Source organism: Melanotaenia boesemani, chromosome 22, assembly GCF_017639745.1.
Source record: "Melanotaenia boesemani isolate fMelBoe1 chromosome 22, fMelBoe1.pri, whole genome shotgun sequence".
NCBI lineage: Eukaryota > Metazoa > Chordata > Actinopteri > Atheriniformes > Melanotaeniidae > Melanotaenia > Melanotaenia boesemani.
The window spans coordinates 21,222,332-21,238,837 of NC_055703.1; the positions used below are offsets into that span (position 1 = coordinate 21,222,332).

General features: G+C 38.4%; 1 protein-coding gene across 1 annotated transcript in view; it reads right to left on the bottom strand.

Moving 5' to 3' along the window:
• The window catches only part of LOC121634259 (nesprin-2-like), a 72,965-nt gene that overhangs the window by 55,078 nt on the left and 1,381 nt on the right, over positions 1-16,506 (bottom strand). Inside the window, exons 3-31 of the mRNA XM_041976794.1 lie at positions 14,701-14,796; positions 14,476-14,553; positions 13,909-14,001; positions 13,501-13,697; positions 13,215-13,414; positions 12,976-13,076; positions 12,077-12,190; positions 11,830-11,967; positions 11,073-11,237; positions 10,746-10,858; positions 10,486-10,654; positions 10,234-10,330; positions 9,914-10,119; positions 9,676-9,819; positions 9,376-9,513; positions 9,150-9,251; positions 8,808-8,975; positions 8,511-8,669; positions 7,695-8,426; positions 7,237-7,371; positions 6,748-6,912; positions 6,472-6,620; positions 5,651-5,978; positions 3,975-4,090; positions 2,327-2,477; positions 1,402-2,243; positions 951-1,109; positions 687-837; positions 428-586 (exon numbers count right to left, since the gene is read on the bottom strand). Coding sequence (XP_041832728.1) covers positions 428-586; positions 687-837; positions 951-1,109; positions 1,402-2,243; positions 2,327-2,477; positions 3,975-4,090; positions 5,651-5,978; positions 6,472-6,620; positions 6,748-6,912; positions 7,237-7,371; positions 7,695-8,426; positions 8,511-8,669; positions 8,808-8,975; positions 9,150-9,251; positions 9,376-9,513; positions 9,676-9,819; positions 9,914-10,119; positions 10,234-10,330; positions 10,486-10,654; positions 10,746-10,858; positions 11,073-11,237; positions 11,830-11,967; positions 12,077-12,190; positions 12,976-13,076; positions 13,215-13,414; positions 13,501-13,697; positions 13,909-14,001; positions 14,476-14,553; positions 14,701-14,796 — 5,565 coding nt within the window. The remainder of the gene's footprint in view (positions 1-427; positions 587-686; positions 838-950; positions 1,110-1,401; positions 2,244-2,326; positions 2,478-3,974; positions 4,091-5,650; positions 5,979-6,471; positions 6,621-6,747; positions 6,913-7,236; positions 7,372-7,694; positions 8,427-8,510; positions 8,670-8,807; positions 8,976-9,149; positions 9,252-9,375; positions 9,514-9,675; positions 9,820-9,913; positions 10,120-10,233; positions 10,331-10,485; positions 10,655-10,745; positions 10,859-11,072; positions 11,238-11,829; positions 11,968-12,076; positions 12,191-12,975; positions 13,077-13,214; positions 13,415-13,500; positions 13,698-13,908; positions 14,002-14,475; positions 14,554-14,700; positions 14,797-16,506) is intronic.

Below are 16,506 nucleotides of genomic sequence, written 5' to 3' on the forward strand. Positions count from 1 at the left end.
ATTTAAATTATTCAGTCTTTAGTTAATCTGTATATATTTCATAAAGAATGCATGCAACAAGAAAAAAGGTAAAACTAGTCTATCCAGAAGTTTTGATTAATGAGAATTAGGTTTAAAACTGGAGAAATAAGAAAAACAAGAACTTAAAATCTAACAGGCTCAGCAAAATCACACTGAGAAGAATGTGACAGTGGTTATGAATAAGCTATATATCACAAGAAAAAGGAAAAACATCCCAGATTAGATAACTCATTCTCATTCATTCTCATTTAGGAGTCCTGACTGTGAAGAAGCACTATGTAGGTATTGCACCTCAGAAAGGAGGCAAGCAAGAGGACTTTCCAACTCTGTTAAGGCACATGTCCTGCAGGTTACTGACTAAAATGTAAAAAAAAATAATAAAAATAAATTAACTGAATAAACTTACATCCAGCCAGCGATCCATGAGACCATCTGCTTCACTCTCAAATGGGATAGTGGTGCAACCTGGTACCTGACGTAGATGAAAGTGAAGCTGCCTGCAGATGCTGCGGACCTCCTCTATGTCATCCCCCATATTACTCAGTTCTGCTTTTGTTTCCCGGATCTAGAAAAAAACACATTCAAAAACAAGGACACATAATATAAAATGCACTTAGCTAAACCGTATTAACCCTTTTAGATCTGATACAACATATATAATATACCTTAGTGTGTAGTTTCTGCAAGTTATCTTTCCCCATATAGGAGGCTTGTTCACTGATAGTGCTCTCAGCTCTCTGCAGTGTTCCATTCAGCTCCCCATGAACACTCTGAAACCTCTTCAGCAGCTTTGTTAGGACAGTGCTCTGCTCCAGCCTTAGTGCAACCCATAACACAATGCAAACACACACCAAGCTCAGCAAGTTAGCACAGCCACTGTAGAGTTACATACCCAACAAAGACAGAAGCAGTAACAAACTTGTCTTCACCGTTCAGATACAGTTCTTGTTGTCTTCTCCCAAAGATCCTCCATCTCTTTGGTCTGATTCTCATTTAGGGTTCCTGATTGTGAAGAAGCATTACGTAGGAATTGCACCTCAGAAAGAAGGCAAGCAAGATGACTTTCCAACTCTGTCAAGGCACGAGTCCTGCAGGTTATTAAAAAGATGATAGAGGCTACTGACATTTGGAGAAAACAGACTTTGCAAATCATCATTTCATGGAACAACATGTATAAAATCAATTTAGACAATGTTTTACATATTCATTTAACTGAATTTATAAATAATACATCTTCTGAATTGAACATGAGTAGGCAGCTGTACTGCTTTATTCTTTTTGGGTATGAAAGCTATTATTTTACACACACTGTGTGTATCTGTTATTCCACTCAGGTTTCATTAAGCAAAAATGTGTTTCTGGACCAGCCGAGTGTTGTACCTCTGTTGCAGAGCAGGCAGGGTGGGCTCCTGCAGCCTCAGCTGCTCAGCTGCTTCCTTTGTCTCCCTCAGTGTTGCTAACAAGGCAACTGTCCTCTGGACGATACTCTCCTTTTCCTCTGCCTCTTTTTTAATCTGGCTACTTCTTCTTTGTCGTCGCTGGTCACTGGTTTTCAAGGTATCCCCCACAGATCTCCATGTTTGAGCCTTTTGCTCTTGCTCTCTCTCCCCTTCCTGTTTATTCCTTTTGGCCTCCAACTCTGCCTCTTCTTCTGTCACACTTGGAGTGGAGCATGTTTTCAACTCTTTACTGTCCTGTATTGTCTTCTTTTCCAGAAGAAGTAGCTCTTGTTCTCTCAGTTTTCTCCTGGCTGAAGCATATTCTTTGTCCTTCTCCACAACATGCAGGGACACAGATTTCACCACATCCTGGCATGTCACAATTGCACCATCCATAATCACAATCATACCTACTGCCTTCAAACTGCTGTCAGCAACATCAGCTTGTTCCATAGCAGGCTGCAACTCCTGCACTATTGCCTGCCAAGAATGTCCCTCCTGCTCCAAGTCTCCCTCCTTTTTCTGTCTGCTGGGGTCTTGGTTTGCCAGCAGGTTGGAGATCTGAGCCTTGATGTCTCTCAGTGAGGCCAGGAAGTGATCCAGAGCCTGACCAGCTGACTGAACTTCCTCCAGCTGCTGTCTGAGCTGCTCCAGTTGATGAATGTTATTGTAGAGTGCCTGGCAGTGGGATGATGGGGATGTGGTTTCTGGCCCTCGTTTTTCCTCTTCAGCTCTTTGTTCTGATAATTTCCTTATTTCAGCCTGCAGTGTGCCACCCATCTCCTGTGAAATGCATTTAGGCATTATAATAATGTATGTATGTTTTACTCCTCTTATAAGTATAAAAAACAGAGATATACTTTTACCTTTAAGTCAGAAAACATTGTAGATTCAGCTAATGTCAGAGAGGTGATGTCTACAGACTGTCTTGTGATCTGGTTCAGTTTTTCTTTGATCTGTGCCTTCTGAACATCAACAGACTCTACTGGGACAGCAGTTTTCTCCAGAGACATCATTCTGACACAAACACCCAACAAGAAGTAAAATTTATTCATGAAACTAAATCACCAAATTCAAGCAGTCTTATAAACAAGTAATGATGCAATTCAGTTTGAATTAAGTTAAAATAAGACAGTTAAAAAATAGTAAAAACTGAATTAGACCTGAATGGATGTAGCTTAGCCTGTCACGGTTTTTAACCTTTTCTCTTGATCCCAATTATTTTAATCAGCTGCGATAATTTTACATAAAATAATGTTAATTTCCCTGTATAAAAACACTCAGAATAAACTAATACTTACAATTCTATCACTAGTTCCCAGCATTCTTAACTGTTTGTGTACTCTTCCTCTAATATCACTAACATTATTTTCAGGATGACTACATTTTTTTAAGATGGCATTTATATCAAGGCATCACGATGGCTTTGGTACAACTGTGACGAACATCTTTGATTTGATTTTCTATTAGGCAGGTATCCAAAACAGCTTTTTTTGTTTCATTTACGGAACATGGCTGAGATCAGGAACATTGTGTCCAAGAGTGAAGCCAAAAAACTCATATATGCTTTTATCTTTTCAAGGCTTGGTTATTTTAATGCCATTTTAGTAGGTTGTTCAAATACTTCTTTTAAAATCTTTCAGTTGATCCAGAACTCTGTACATCCCTTAACAGTTCAGCTCCATCTCATATAAAAACCTTATAATATCTCATCAATCAAGATGACATCTTCATTCCCAGAACACTGGTCTCCTTGTAGTTCCTTAAATTTCAAGGACCAGAATGGGAGTTTTCAAGCCCCTCATTTATAGAACCAGCCGCTGGTTTGTGCACAGGCCATAGAAAATCTATCAGGTTTTATAACAATACTTAAAACATTTTTATTCGACAGCTTTCTGTTAATTTATCTATTTGGCCTTTCTGGTATTCTGATGTATGATCTAATTTATCATTTTATTTCTTAAAGCGTTATAGACTTAATTTATCACTATCTATATTTAAATCTTTTACTATTGCTTTGTACTTTAATCCTTGCCAACTCCTAATTCTCATCTTTTTTACCTGTTCTATTATAATTGTTGAGAGGGTTGGTTTTATGTGCTTGATAAAGTGAAATGTAAATAAGTTGAGTTAAGCTAAATTTGAAATCCAGCAAAAAAGTTAAAGGTGTTTTTGTCACTTATCTTAACATAATACTGGCAAAAGCTATATACAAAAGAACAAAGAAGTTAATAAACATGATCTGTGATTAATTCAGGAGAACAAAACATCTTAGATAATGAAATTAAAAAGCAACCTAGAGGTCATGATGAACCTGTTGATCTACAGGAGGGTCAGAAGTAAATATATGACAATAATGACCACATTAGTGTTTAAAAACCTGGATGACTGAACAAAGGTTAAAGGGACTCAAACAGTACAAACTCTGTGACCTAACTAATCAAACTACTGTATTTGTATGTTATATTACCACCAGTCCTCCAAAGGAACATAAAGTCTAACTTTAATCCATACCTCTCTGGTGCTTCCTGCTCAGAGGGGTGATCCACCTGTGATGGGGCAGTTCGCGCTGGGATGAAGGTCCATTGTGCTTCCTGTTTGCTCTCCACAGTGTTGCTCCTGACAACAGCCTGTGAGAGGATAGAGTTGCGCAGTAACAGTTCAGTAAAGAACAGAGGAAAAGATGGAGCGGAGAGCCTATCCAATTACTGAGGATTAGTGCCATGCTGCTGCTGTGCCCAGGTCAGGCAGAGCCAATAAAACTGCTGAGTCTGCTTCTGATCATGAAAGCTGCTTTGAAGAGAATGTACAAAGTAAAAAGGATTTGTTAAGTGTAATTAATAGATGCAATCTGAACCTACATGCCCCAATACATTTACTTTAAAGTAGTAATTGTTGTTTTTATTAGAACTAAATTTGGCATAAATTAATTTCAAAGCTGTAGATTTTAAGCCCTGAGGTAAGATTTTCAGACATCTTAACATCCCACATTGACTTAAGTCCATCTGTTCCCAATTATAGTTATTGTACACATATAAGAAGGCACACAACTGTTGAGATAAGGTCTCAAAGTTGCTGGTGTATGTAAGCAAATAAAACCATCCTCACAGGCAAACATGGTGATGGTAGTTTGGTGCTGTGGAGATATTTTTAGGATGAAGGGAAATGGATGCAGAAAGGTGTAAAGCAACTCCAAGAGAAAACCTTTTCCAGTATGTACAAGATCTCAGGCTGGAATAAAGGTTACAAACAAAGCATGTAGACAACATCAAACTGACTTTTGTAAAACTCTGTTAAGTGACCCACCTAGAGTCTAGCCCTAAATCTTGCAGAGCATCTTATGAGAGATGTGAAAATTACTCTGATTTGGTGCTCTCGTTCCACGATGAGCTTCTTCTATTTTATCTTAGAAAAATGGGAGAAACTTCTCATGTAAAGCTGTGCCACGATTGTATAAATAAATGTTATACAGGGGTTTTATACTTATGTAAATGGAAAATTTTTGTCTTCTGTGGTAAATGATTACAGTAATAACATCAAAAACAGTTTTCATTTGATATAAAAGTTCTGTTGAATGTTGTGTCTAGCCTTTTATGTATCTATGTCTTTTATATGATTGCACGTTAAGCCAAATTTCTAATCTTGCTGTACTTATGTATAATGACAATAAACCTTGAACGGCTAATTGACTGATTGATTGATGTGAATGGAAAAACAACAGTAAAGATAAAAGTACATATCACATAAAAAAGGCAAACTGTACATAAAAATGAAGGAAAATTAAGACTGTAGAGCTCTGCTGAGGCAAACTACACAACACTTAATAGGTTTGATGCAGAAAGAGGAGGTAGCATGTCTCATGACTGCTTTAATCAAGCCATTTTTCATTTGACAATGTTTTTGTGGACCAGTAAAAATTAGGTTGACAAAACAGATAAATGCTTAATATTTTCTAGTATGTCTCTTTAAAACTGTACAAACTACTCAGTAAAATCTAATAAAAATATTTAGTAGCTTGCAATTAAAACTGAACCATTAACATTGAAACGTTTGTTATTTTAGGCTGAAAAAAAGTTATTAAACTTTTTGAATGTGCAAAGAAAGGCTTTTTAGCTGCCTTTGGAGCTCACAAAGTTGCAAAATACACAGCAGAGAGAGAAAAATGAATAAAAATTGTGATGTGTTCATACCTGTATCTGAGTTTGTGATTGCGGGCTGCTCTCTGTGATCTGCAGCAGACGAGCTTTCAGCACCTGCTCTTTGGCTCGAAGAGAAGACTTTTGCTTTTGCTCCGACCTGCAGCCTTTACTCTGCATCAACTTGTTCTTGCTCTCTGCTGGGATTTCCCACCTTTGCAGCTGGAGGATGTCTCCATGCTGCACAGACAGAGAAGTAACCTCAGGCGAGAGCTGTCGTGTGCCGTCTACGCTTTGTTTCTGCAGGAGACTGGTGCTCAGCTGTGTGTCGGCCGACATGGATGTCGAACTCAGCAGGGTGTTACCCTCAGGCTGCTGACCCCTGCTGAGATAAGAAATGTTCATCAGGGGGACACCAAGGCCAGTCAGTCAGTCCAAAAGGCATCTCATCAGGATTAAAAGACTATTGAGGATTACAGAAGCAATGGTTGAAAAAAATTGTTTGTATTACTTAAGTTATGCTGCTTAGTTTGGTTTTAATCTAAAACTGTATAAATTTTGCATTAATTTGGGGGTAAATTGTACTACAAGCGAGGATAATTTGAATTTGATCTAATTCAACCAGAGTTTTTTATTTTTTATAGAATTCTTAAAGAAGATTCATGTTTTATCTGTCAACAGATGGCTTTCGCTAATTTAAAATAGCTCACTGAAAGCTAATTCAAACTATTTCAATTGCAAATAAAAGCAAGACGATTCACCAGCAGACACAAATCAAAGTAAAACAATTCAAGGTTTAGATAATGGCAAACACAGATTTAGATTTAAATGCTTATAAATAAAGCAGATCCTTCCAGGAATTAACATTTTCTTACCTCTCAGGCAGGAGTGCTGTGTCACTGGTTTGTGCTTCCTGCACCTCATCTGTCAGCTGCTGTGTTTCAAGGCTGGAGGATTTCCTTGGAGTCAGGGTTTCACACAGCTCTCTGAGTGTTTCAACATGTTGCTCCATAGATGGACCCTCCTCAGTAACAGTCTGAGAAGAAAATGAACCTCTGAGAAACTGATAACAAAATGATTTGTGACCTTCTGCGTAAATCAGACCATCTGTCATGCAGTGCAGTTAGATTAAGGCCATGCTAAACTCATGCAAGTACCTGTTGCTGCTGCTGCAAATAATCATGGTCAGTCTGGTCAGTGTCTTCATGGAGAGTGTTAGTACTCGTGTCACATTGCACAACAGAAAACGACGGCTTTCCTTCTCTGATTATAGACCAGAGGGCGTGAACAAAGGCAGCTATTTCTCTGCGTACATCCTGAGCACAGACAGTTGAGGGAAATTTCTCTGTTATGTTTGCTAGAAATATGTTAGTTAAGCTAATTTGTGACAATTACAAGATTGTAATACTGGACAGCATAAAATGTATCAAACTTTAAGAAATGGGAAACCAGCTTAGCCCATTACCATTACTGATGAATTTTAGTTACTGAATTAAAATTGATTAGAAAACAATGAGACATAAGATTTGGGTGTGGTTATAAACTCAGTTAGTATTTGGTCATTAAATATGGTTCAAAATGTTTACCAGAGACAGGATAAATTGTTCCTTTTTAAAATCCATAACCACTTCATGTCCTACCTCCCACTGCTTTCTGACTGAATCAGAGAGAAGCATCAAGTCCTGGAGCTGGGGCTCAGAGCAAAAGGCCCCAAAACCTTCCACAGCACCCAGGAACTCTTCAAGCATGGCAGGCTGCAGAATTTTTAAAGCTTTCTGCACAGAAACACATACAGCTGGACAAACATGCAAAAACAAATCTGGTGGCAAGATAAAGCAAAACACCACAGACCCCTTAACAAATTTGTCCTAATTCTGAAACTAAATGTAAGAATTTCAGTTTTAAAGTCTGGATGTTGCAACATAAACAGGACTTCGTTTTAAGCATTTACAAGCAGACACAACAAGTAACAACAATAAGATTTAAACTCAGTTTAACTGTTCAGAAACATATTCATTTTGCTTCTTTTGCTGAGTTTCTAATGCTTCAGAAACATCGTGTCAGGGTTGTTTCTATATTTAAATGTTTGGAATCGTACCTGTTTCTTTTTGGCTTGAGATTCGGAAATTTTTTTGCCATCAAATAACTTAATAGCTTGATGGATGCTTCCCTGCAGACGAAGCCTGGCCTTCTCCAGCCTGCTCCTTGCCATCGACTGTGCTTTGGAATGAACTTCACTGCAGATCATAACCAGTGGAGACGTAGGACTCTGTGAAGGGTTTGTTTGCACTCTAGATTTGTGATGGATATTCTGAAAGCATTGTTTCTCATCCATGACTGAACTTGCTGCATGTGTAGACAGAGCTGGACTCTCTGGACACTTTATTCCAAGAGTGGTTGGCATCATAGCATTCTGACTGAAACCTGAAGCTTGAACTTGGGATTCCGAACACGACTGCAGCTGAACTGAAAGCTGACATTCAGCTTCTATTGAAGTTTGAGAAAATGACTGTTGCACTGGTTCCTTCGAGGGCTGAGAGATCATTTTTACCACTACACGGGGTGCAACTTCTTTTTTATCCTCAGTGTTGGTGTGCTGCCTTTTAGAAACCTGGAGACCTCTTTGATGAGACATGTGAGATGAAATCTGATTCAGGTCCTGAGTTTGCAGCATAACGCTCCCAATCTGGTCTACATGTTTGGTTCTGGCAACAACATACGCCCCTGTCTCTGAAGGTGTCTGACTGACTGTTTCAAATGGCAGCTGCTGCTCAGGAAATTCACCAACTTGCTGATGGAACCCAATGGAACTAAACTTCTCAAGAATGTCCTGCAATAAAGAAAAATATTCAAATATAATCAGAGCAAATAACAGAACCTAAAAGAAAGTTTTTAGGAATTTGCTGTAATTTACCTGGGTGTGAAAGACTGCAGTTGAGACTCTGCTCTTCATGCTAGTGGTGCTGAGATGCTGCAGAGGAGAGGTTTTCTTTTGTCTTGTGACAAAGTCCTGCAGATCATGACCCTCAGTTACCACCAGCTGTACAAGCTCCAAGCCTCGAGAGATCAAAACCTATAAAGTTGCATTAAATTAATTCCTAATATTTGATATTAAGGATCCACTTCATTTTACAATCCAATGCTTAACTTTTACCTTAAAGTGCAATTAAAGACTGACATAAAATAAATACAATTTTTTAGCTTTCCTGACTTTGGTTGAAGACTCTAATGCAGAGCGTCGTTTGTGCATTTTCTCCTTCAGTCGGTCATAGCAGTCGAGGGCGTCTGTGTTCCAGTGATCCAGTTCAGCCAGACGTCCTTCCAGCCTGGATGCTGCCCGCTGCAGCTCCCCACAGGTTCTTTCTGCTTCAGCAAGCATCTATAGATACACAGATACAAGGTAGCCAGACTGAACCCGGCACTTTGCTATATTGCAACACAAGAGAATAATTTAACTGCATTAGATTTCACTAACTTAAGCATCTTAAGTTGGTTGAAAATTTATTTAGTTAAACTATAGAGGAAATAAATATTCCTGCATCATAGCAAGTACCTGTGGGAGAGTTTGCTGCAGTTTTTCTGTGCGACTTGTTTGAAAGTCAGGAGAAGTGATAAAAGGGGACACGTCCACCTCTGCCATCTTTTTTCTCAATGACTGATAAAGGGAGAAAAAATTAAAACAATAAAGAAGCCAGGACATTAAAAAAAATATATTTTACTTTTTTTTTTCCTGCTAAGTTCTTTCCACCATCTCAACCATTTAAAAAAAAAATCCTCACCTGTAGTTTCTGCATGCTCGCCTTTAGTGGGACTGAAGCCACCTCTAGTGGCTGTCTTATTAGTAAACTGGCCTCTTGGGTCAGTGAATGCACCATATGAAGACATGAAGCACCAATACTTTGCTCTGGCGGTACTTCCTAGGAAATAAAATACATTGATGCATGACTTTCCTTTAGTCTGTAAACCATTTTTAGGATTACCAAAAAATAAATAACATAAGAAAAACTACAACTTCCATAAGATTAAATATTAAATTGATGTCTAAATAGGTGTCTCTTTTGCCATGTTGTCATACTTACAAACACTGTCTTCTTCATGCATTCAGCCCACTGAATGTTGATTTTGCTGAGCTGTTCAGCCAGAGTGAGGCGGGTTGTAGTTTCAGTCACCTCAATAAGAAAGTTCCCCACCTCATTTAACTGAGCATGACACTCACTCATATCCTACAGTGTCCAAATAAAAAAAGAACATTGTGAATCTTAAGCTTCTTCTCTGTATTATTATTGACAGTATGCAGCACAAACAGGTTAAGATTACCCGTATTTTTACTGCAGGACACTCGGCTTCTGAAGATATCATCTGTGGTAGCCATGCTTGTAGGGAAGTAAAGTGACTGTTGTACAGTTTCCATGCAGACTCTGCTCTTTCCATCATCCTTTTTGAAGTCGTCACAGCCTGTTTGACCAGTTCAGTTTCACTTTCTGCTTCCTTCACCTGACGAGTTACACGCTGAGAATCTTCACCTGGTAAGTGAAGAATGTGTGAAAAGTGTGTGCGTTAACCGTTACTTACAGAACTAATAGAATGCCTGCGATTGTGTCTTCATGCAGCTTGTACCATTTATTTTTAGTTCGTACCTAGAGAAGCTTTGCTGGTGTAAGAATTAGCTCTTTCCCTCAGGTTTTGGAGAGCATCCATCAGAATCAAGATTAGGCCTTGACGCTCAATGGTCTCCTAAACAACCAGGCAATACACAAACAAATAATCAGGTTTTTTTTTCTCCATTTTCCAGGAAAAATAAGTTACACGATTAGTTTGCTGATATGTGATTTACTATTAGAAACTATGGTTCAAAACTATCTATCTTGCTCTTTCATACAGACACTCACATGCCAGTCTGCAACCAGAACACGTATGTGCTCCTGAGACTTGCAGGGAGCTTTCCAGGTCTGGACTTTAGCGCTGATATGTCTCAAGAGGTCCAGTACTGTGTGAAGAGATTCCTGGTATTCCAACTTGATCCCTTCATATTTGGCTGTGATTCGGATGCTGGTTAAACTGATTTCACAAAAAAACAGGGTAATTAATGACTTGTAAGAAGCTTACAGTGCTTGTATTACTTCCATTGTTATATAAATGTTTTTATTACCGGTTTTTTATCTCCTCTAACTTTTCAGGAGGCACTGCTACATTTCCCACATCATCTGTGTTGTGGTGAGTATCAAGGATCTTGACGTAATGGTTCATCTCCTTAATTAAAGTCTGTAAAAGCATGTAAAATTTTAAGTAAATATCATTACAACAATGTGTGCCAAGTTTCATCTCAGGCTATAAAATGCTATGCTTCTGGTTAATATTCATGCCTACGTACAGTAACTCTGCCTTCATGTAATTTCAGATGTTTCAGAACAACGTTATTCTCTTTGGCACACTGGACGGATCTAACTTGATCTATAGCTTCAATACTGAAAACAACCTTTAAGTTGTCTTGTTGAGTTCTTGCTTCTTTGGCAGCATCTGCATGATCTTTCGTTTTCCCTCCCTCTTCCTTCAGCACTGCCTCTGCTCGCTGCAGCCATGCAACAACTGAGTCCAGAGGAGGAGGAAGACTCAGGTCCAGGTCTGCTTTGCACCTCTTCAGCTGAGCAATGACACACATACGTTAGCAACCTTGTGCACTATTTTCCACATGAAAAACAAATTTTCCTGTAGTCTTAATTAGTTTTTACTTTGATAAATGACCAAATTTACAGAATGCAAAACCAATTAAAACCTGGAATGGCATGTTTAAAACTTTTGCCTAGGACAGTTAAAACTAAATTGCACCTCATGATGGTCAGCTTAGTCTGACTACATAGACCTGTAGCCTATTACACATATGCAGTAGGTTACATTTATACAGTATATCACCTGTTATGAGATTTTTTTAATAAAGACCATCTATGTTCATTTTGGTAATGAGTTATATGTTGCATTGAACGCATGATGATCCATGAAATCATTAGCTTCTCATTCTAAAATTTGATTTATTCAACAGTTAAGTCAAAATTTTGTGAAAAGATCTAGGGGACCATCCCCAGTCAGCATTACAAATGGTTTGTGGTTGTAAACGCTGCCTTGGGCTTCAGTGTCAGAGAAAGAAAGATGATTTTTGCACTTTTACATAGCACAGGAAGCAATAAAGCAGTGTTTTCAACTCCAGATTGTGACACTGCTGCTTTTTATGCCTTCACCTCTTCCTCCAGACAATCCCACGCCATCTTCAGAGTTTCCTGCTCCTGACTCAGCTCAGGGCAGCGTCTTATGGCACCAAAGAGGGTCATCACTGGTCTTCTCTGCTCAGTGAAAGAGCCAGCAAGACTCTGAAACACCTAGTAAATCAAATATAATAATGACTTGTAACTACTCAGCAATACCATACATGCACACTGATTTCATCAGATTTTTCTTCCCTTTTTTAGCTCGTGTCCTTTGCTTTACCTGATGTTTTTCAGCATAACTTGATCTCTCTGCTGCCGCCCATGCCTCTGATAGTTCCTGATAGGCCTGCTGCAGCCAGCAAGTCACTTCTTGTGCTCGTTCACTCTGAGAAACCTAAAAGGTCACAATCAAGGTTACAATTTTTGTTAACTGAGGTGAACAACAGTATCAGAGCTGCACAATCACAATATTTATCCTCAATGTCCTATTGGTTCTACAGTAAACAACACAGTAAAGTGTCAGTACCAGGCAACTGCATTGGTTGGAATTAAAAATGCAATGAATTTAAATAATTGAGCAACAGAATACAGAAAGGAAAAGAGTGTGTACCTGGTGTAGGGAGGAGACAGCAAGTGTTGGAGTGAAATGTGAAGGCAAATTCAAAGGTGAGAAAATGGAAGGCTGGTCCAGAGGAAAAAGCTACACCACCAGTTCAGAGTATAGAAAACAGTCAAAGGGGAAAAGAAGATGTTTGACAAGCTTCAGTTATGGAGATATTAAAAGATAAAAAGGGAAAGTAGCACATGCTGAAGGAGTGTAACTAACCTAACTGAAGCAGTAATTAAACATCATGTCTAGTTAAAGTGCAGATTGACTTGTGTAACAGTAAACTGCCAGTACAGAGGAAAAACAATTATATAAAAGGTGTTATACTCATTGTTGTAATAAAAATAGACTGTGAATCAGCTAGCTTGTAAAATAAAAGACATACACGCACATATTCATAAAACTTTAAAGGAAAATTAATTCAATGAAAGAGGCTAAAGTATGGGAAAAATTATAAACTTAAAAAAAGAATCTGTACTTAAAATCTGCAAGTAATTGTTTTAACATCAATAAGCCAGAGGGTCTGGAGTGAATGTGATACCGTGGGTTTGACTACTAATTGAATTGCTAACCTGCAGATGGTCATCAGGTGCTGGCATGTCATTGGAGTACTGCAGGAACTGGGCCACATAAGTCATGATGGATTTCTCATCAGGACTTTTAACATCAACATCTGAATCAGAGCAAGGAGTGGATGTAACTATTATATTTTTCTTGCTTTATAATATATAATGAAATGTAACAGCTTTACTTTGATTTATAAATTGGTCAACATTTCAATTGCTCATACCCAAAAAGTCATCAGCCTCACCTTGGGGGTCCAGCAGGCGGGGGATGTGGAGCTCCTGCTCAGCCAGGTGAAAAGCTTCTTCCAGGTTCTCCTGGTTGCTTCTGGACCGGACCAGTGAGAGATCAACCAGCTGTGGTCTGAGAGAACACAGGATGGCCAAGAAGGCCTCACCACTTCTCCAGCTTGACTTAAAGTCCTTCACACTGACAGAGCAGTGAACCCTGAACAGAAAGACATATGATAAACTAATTGGCACATCTTTATTATAAATATGAAAGTAGATGCATGTAAAAGAAAAAAAACTAACTTTTGGCATTGGTCTCTGACCCACATGAGAAGGGCCTTCTTGGCTGAAATACGGAAGCGTCTGTGGAGAGGTGATGTCCGCCCTGCAGGGACTGGACTAGCTGGGACGGGACTGCCAGACCAGGAATCCAGGCTGGACAAAGAGTCGAGGGAGGAATGACGAGAGCTGAAGGAGAGAGCACTAGCCAGCTCTTCTATCTAAAATAGATAGATATATTGAAGATAGAATTAAAAATGTCCTTATAAATATGAAAAATGACTAAAAGTTTTGAGTACAAGTAATTATAATACATAGATATGTGCAGCTGTTTCTTTTCTGTTTACTCTGCAAATTATTTTCCACATTAGGAGATTAGGAGACATTAGTCAGATAAGATGTGGTGGCATTAGCGGCTGCATTGGTACTTACGTGACAGTGGAGAATAATGGTCCATATGAGGCCAAGGATGATGGTTGGCCGCCCATCTAAGATGTCTGGGATGTTTATGTTCACCAATTTGATCTATAACAAAAACCAAAATGAAAGTCTTAGGCACACTACAAGCTTACGTGTTTTCTAGTTTTAGGACCAACCTTTTGTTTTTGTCCTGTTTTTAATCTTGCCTTTTTTTCTACTCAAACTAGAAGATTTGACGCTTATGGATACCATTTCTTATATGGTTATTTAAAATATTAAGTAATTATTTGAAACAGATTTCTCTTGAAAATGGGTCTGAGTCTCTCAATAAGATTATTATGTAAAAATAAAGGTAAAAATAAACAATATGGCACAGTGACAGGATTCAGTCCCTTGTTTGTTGCACTGGTCAGTAAAACTAGAAAACAGGAGTGATGAGTATATTTCAGCAGCTTTCATGTTTGGAGACAAATCTTGCTTTATGATCTAGCATCCTTTAACCCCTTTAATGCCTGAATTTATTTACAATTCTATAAAAAAAATGCATGCAAGCATTTTTTTAGTGTGTGTAAAACTTACAGACTTTTTCTTGATGAAGTTTAGTGCCGTCTCAATGTTGGCCCTCTGCTGGAAAACCCCACGACCTCTTTGTCTTTTCTATGAAGATAATTTACAACATCAGCCGTGCAGAGTTGCTAGCATAAAATTCAGCAAGTTTTTGTTAGGTATCTGCTTTTTTACCTTAAACATTTATTTTAATGATAAATTTGGAAAGAACACACCAATATAGAATGAATAACTCACCATTGACTGACCGCTCATCACCTCCAGCAGGTCGAGGAGCTGCGATCCATCTTTGAGATCAGAAAACAAGTCCGACACATACGAGGGGGGGCATCTCTGAAACAATCCACAAAGTGAAGCCTTATTTACTTCAGTCTAGCAATAGAGCTTCCAGCTGATTAAACTGGTTAAGTTTACTTTAAATTAATATGAGGATTATAAATCTGACAAGATGAAAAATATGCACAAGAAATAGAAACATCAAAATATAAAGTATATATCTTTTATTTACCCCCAATTAGCCAAACAGAATGGAAATTATATTAATTTGGCACCAAAAATATTCAAAAATATAAGTGATTAACATTTTAGTTGAAAGATTTTCTTATATTCTTTGTTTTTATTTGAATTTGTTCATTCTTTGTTCATTCCAGCGAGTTTTGCTCCCTGCTTTTGTTTCACTTCAGGTCTGAGTTCCTGACTGCTTCATGTGACTTGTTACTCTCCCTCAGGAATCTGTATTAAGTACCAGGTTTCCTTTGCTCAGTGTCAGAGTCTCTTTGTTGTGCACCTCATGCCAACCTTGTCCTGTTGCTACCTTGCTCTGCTCCTTTTGGACTTCAGTTTTCTGACGACCCGAGATTGTACTACCTTCTGTTTTGTTTCAAGACAGTTTAATTCCTAATTTATTTGTTGCCCATGTTCTGTCTGCATTTAGATCCTTTATCCAGAAACCTTGACAGCTCTAGAAGTAACCCCCAGTCATATTTGATGGGAAGATTAATGCATTTCCTACAGAAGAAGAAGCTGTTTGGAGCCTCCTTGTGTCAAGACTAAGAAAACAAGCTAAAAAAATCTGATGGAAACATAATAATACCTGTATAATCTTAAATGCAACAGGAAGCAGTAAGTCTCAGGAGATGTGTGATCTTCTTTGTGGGAAGCATTTCAATCGGTGACACCAATATACAGTGATATCAGCACTTCATGATGATATTTTTATGATAGAAAATAAAGAAAAAAAATCTGGGTCAAAACATCAAAGTTTTCAATGTAAAACAATGAACATTGTCCTCCAGACAAGCATGTCCTAAATGGGGATTGCCAGTGGACTCAAATTGGCTCAACAGATGGCAGGGTATGAACAAGTGATTTTGCCGTTGGCGTGCAGTCACTGGGACATGTTATGATCGGGTGGCCTGGTTCAGATTACGTGCTGTTCTGCTTCACCGAAGCACTATTTATATTTCAGGTCAGTGTCAGCAGCTCAAGGTCTCCTTCCTGAGACCAAGCATGAGCTGCTCCACTGCTCTCTGACCAGTGAGTCAGCATGGTGCACACTATAAGTTACTTCAAACAGTTTACAAATGAACCACAGCATGATGTCATTCACATCCGCACAATCTTTGTACCCTAAAATAGTGGATATGGCATCTCTATTTTTTGCTGATTCATAGGATTGCTTTGTTTTCATGTACTGCCCTTGTTAAATGTGCAGTATGTTTGTTATAAAACTTGATAATCAAATGGGAGAATGTGAAATCCAGTGTAGATTACATGTTAAATGGAGTATTACACATGCTGAAACTGGGACGATAATGAAAAAGGGAAAGAGTAATGTAATACTTACAGAACATTGTATTCTACACATGCATGTATCATATGATGATGCAGAAAGGTTTGCAAAGTTCATTGGTCAATAATTCCAGCTGAGATTATTTTCCCATCCAATACTTTCAGTTCACAAAACAACTGGTTTGTTGTTTTCTTTTCAAAACACACAAGAAATTTATCATACAAGCAACCAAGAAATGGAGCATTTTAGGG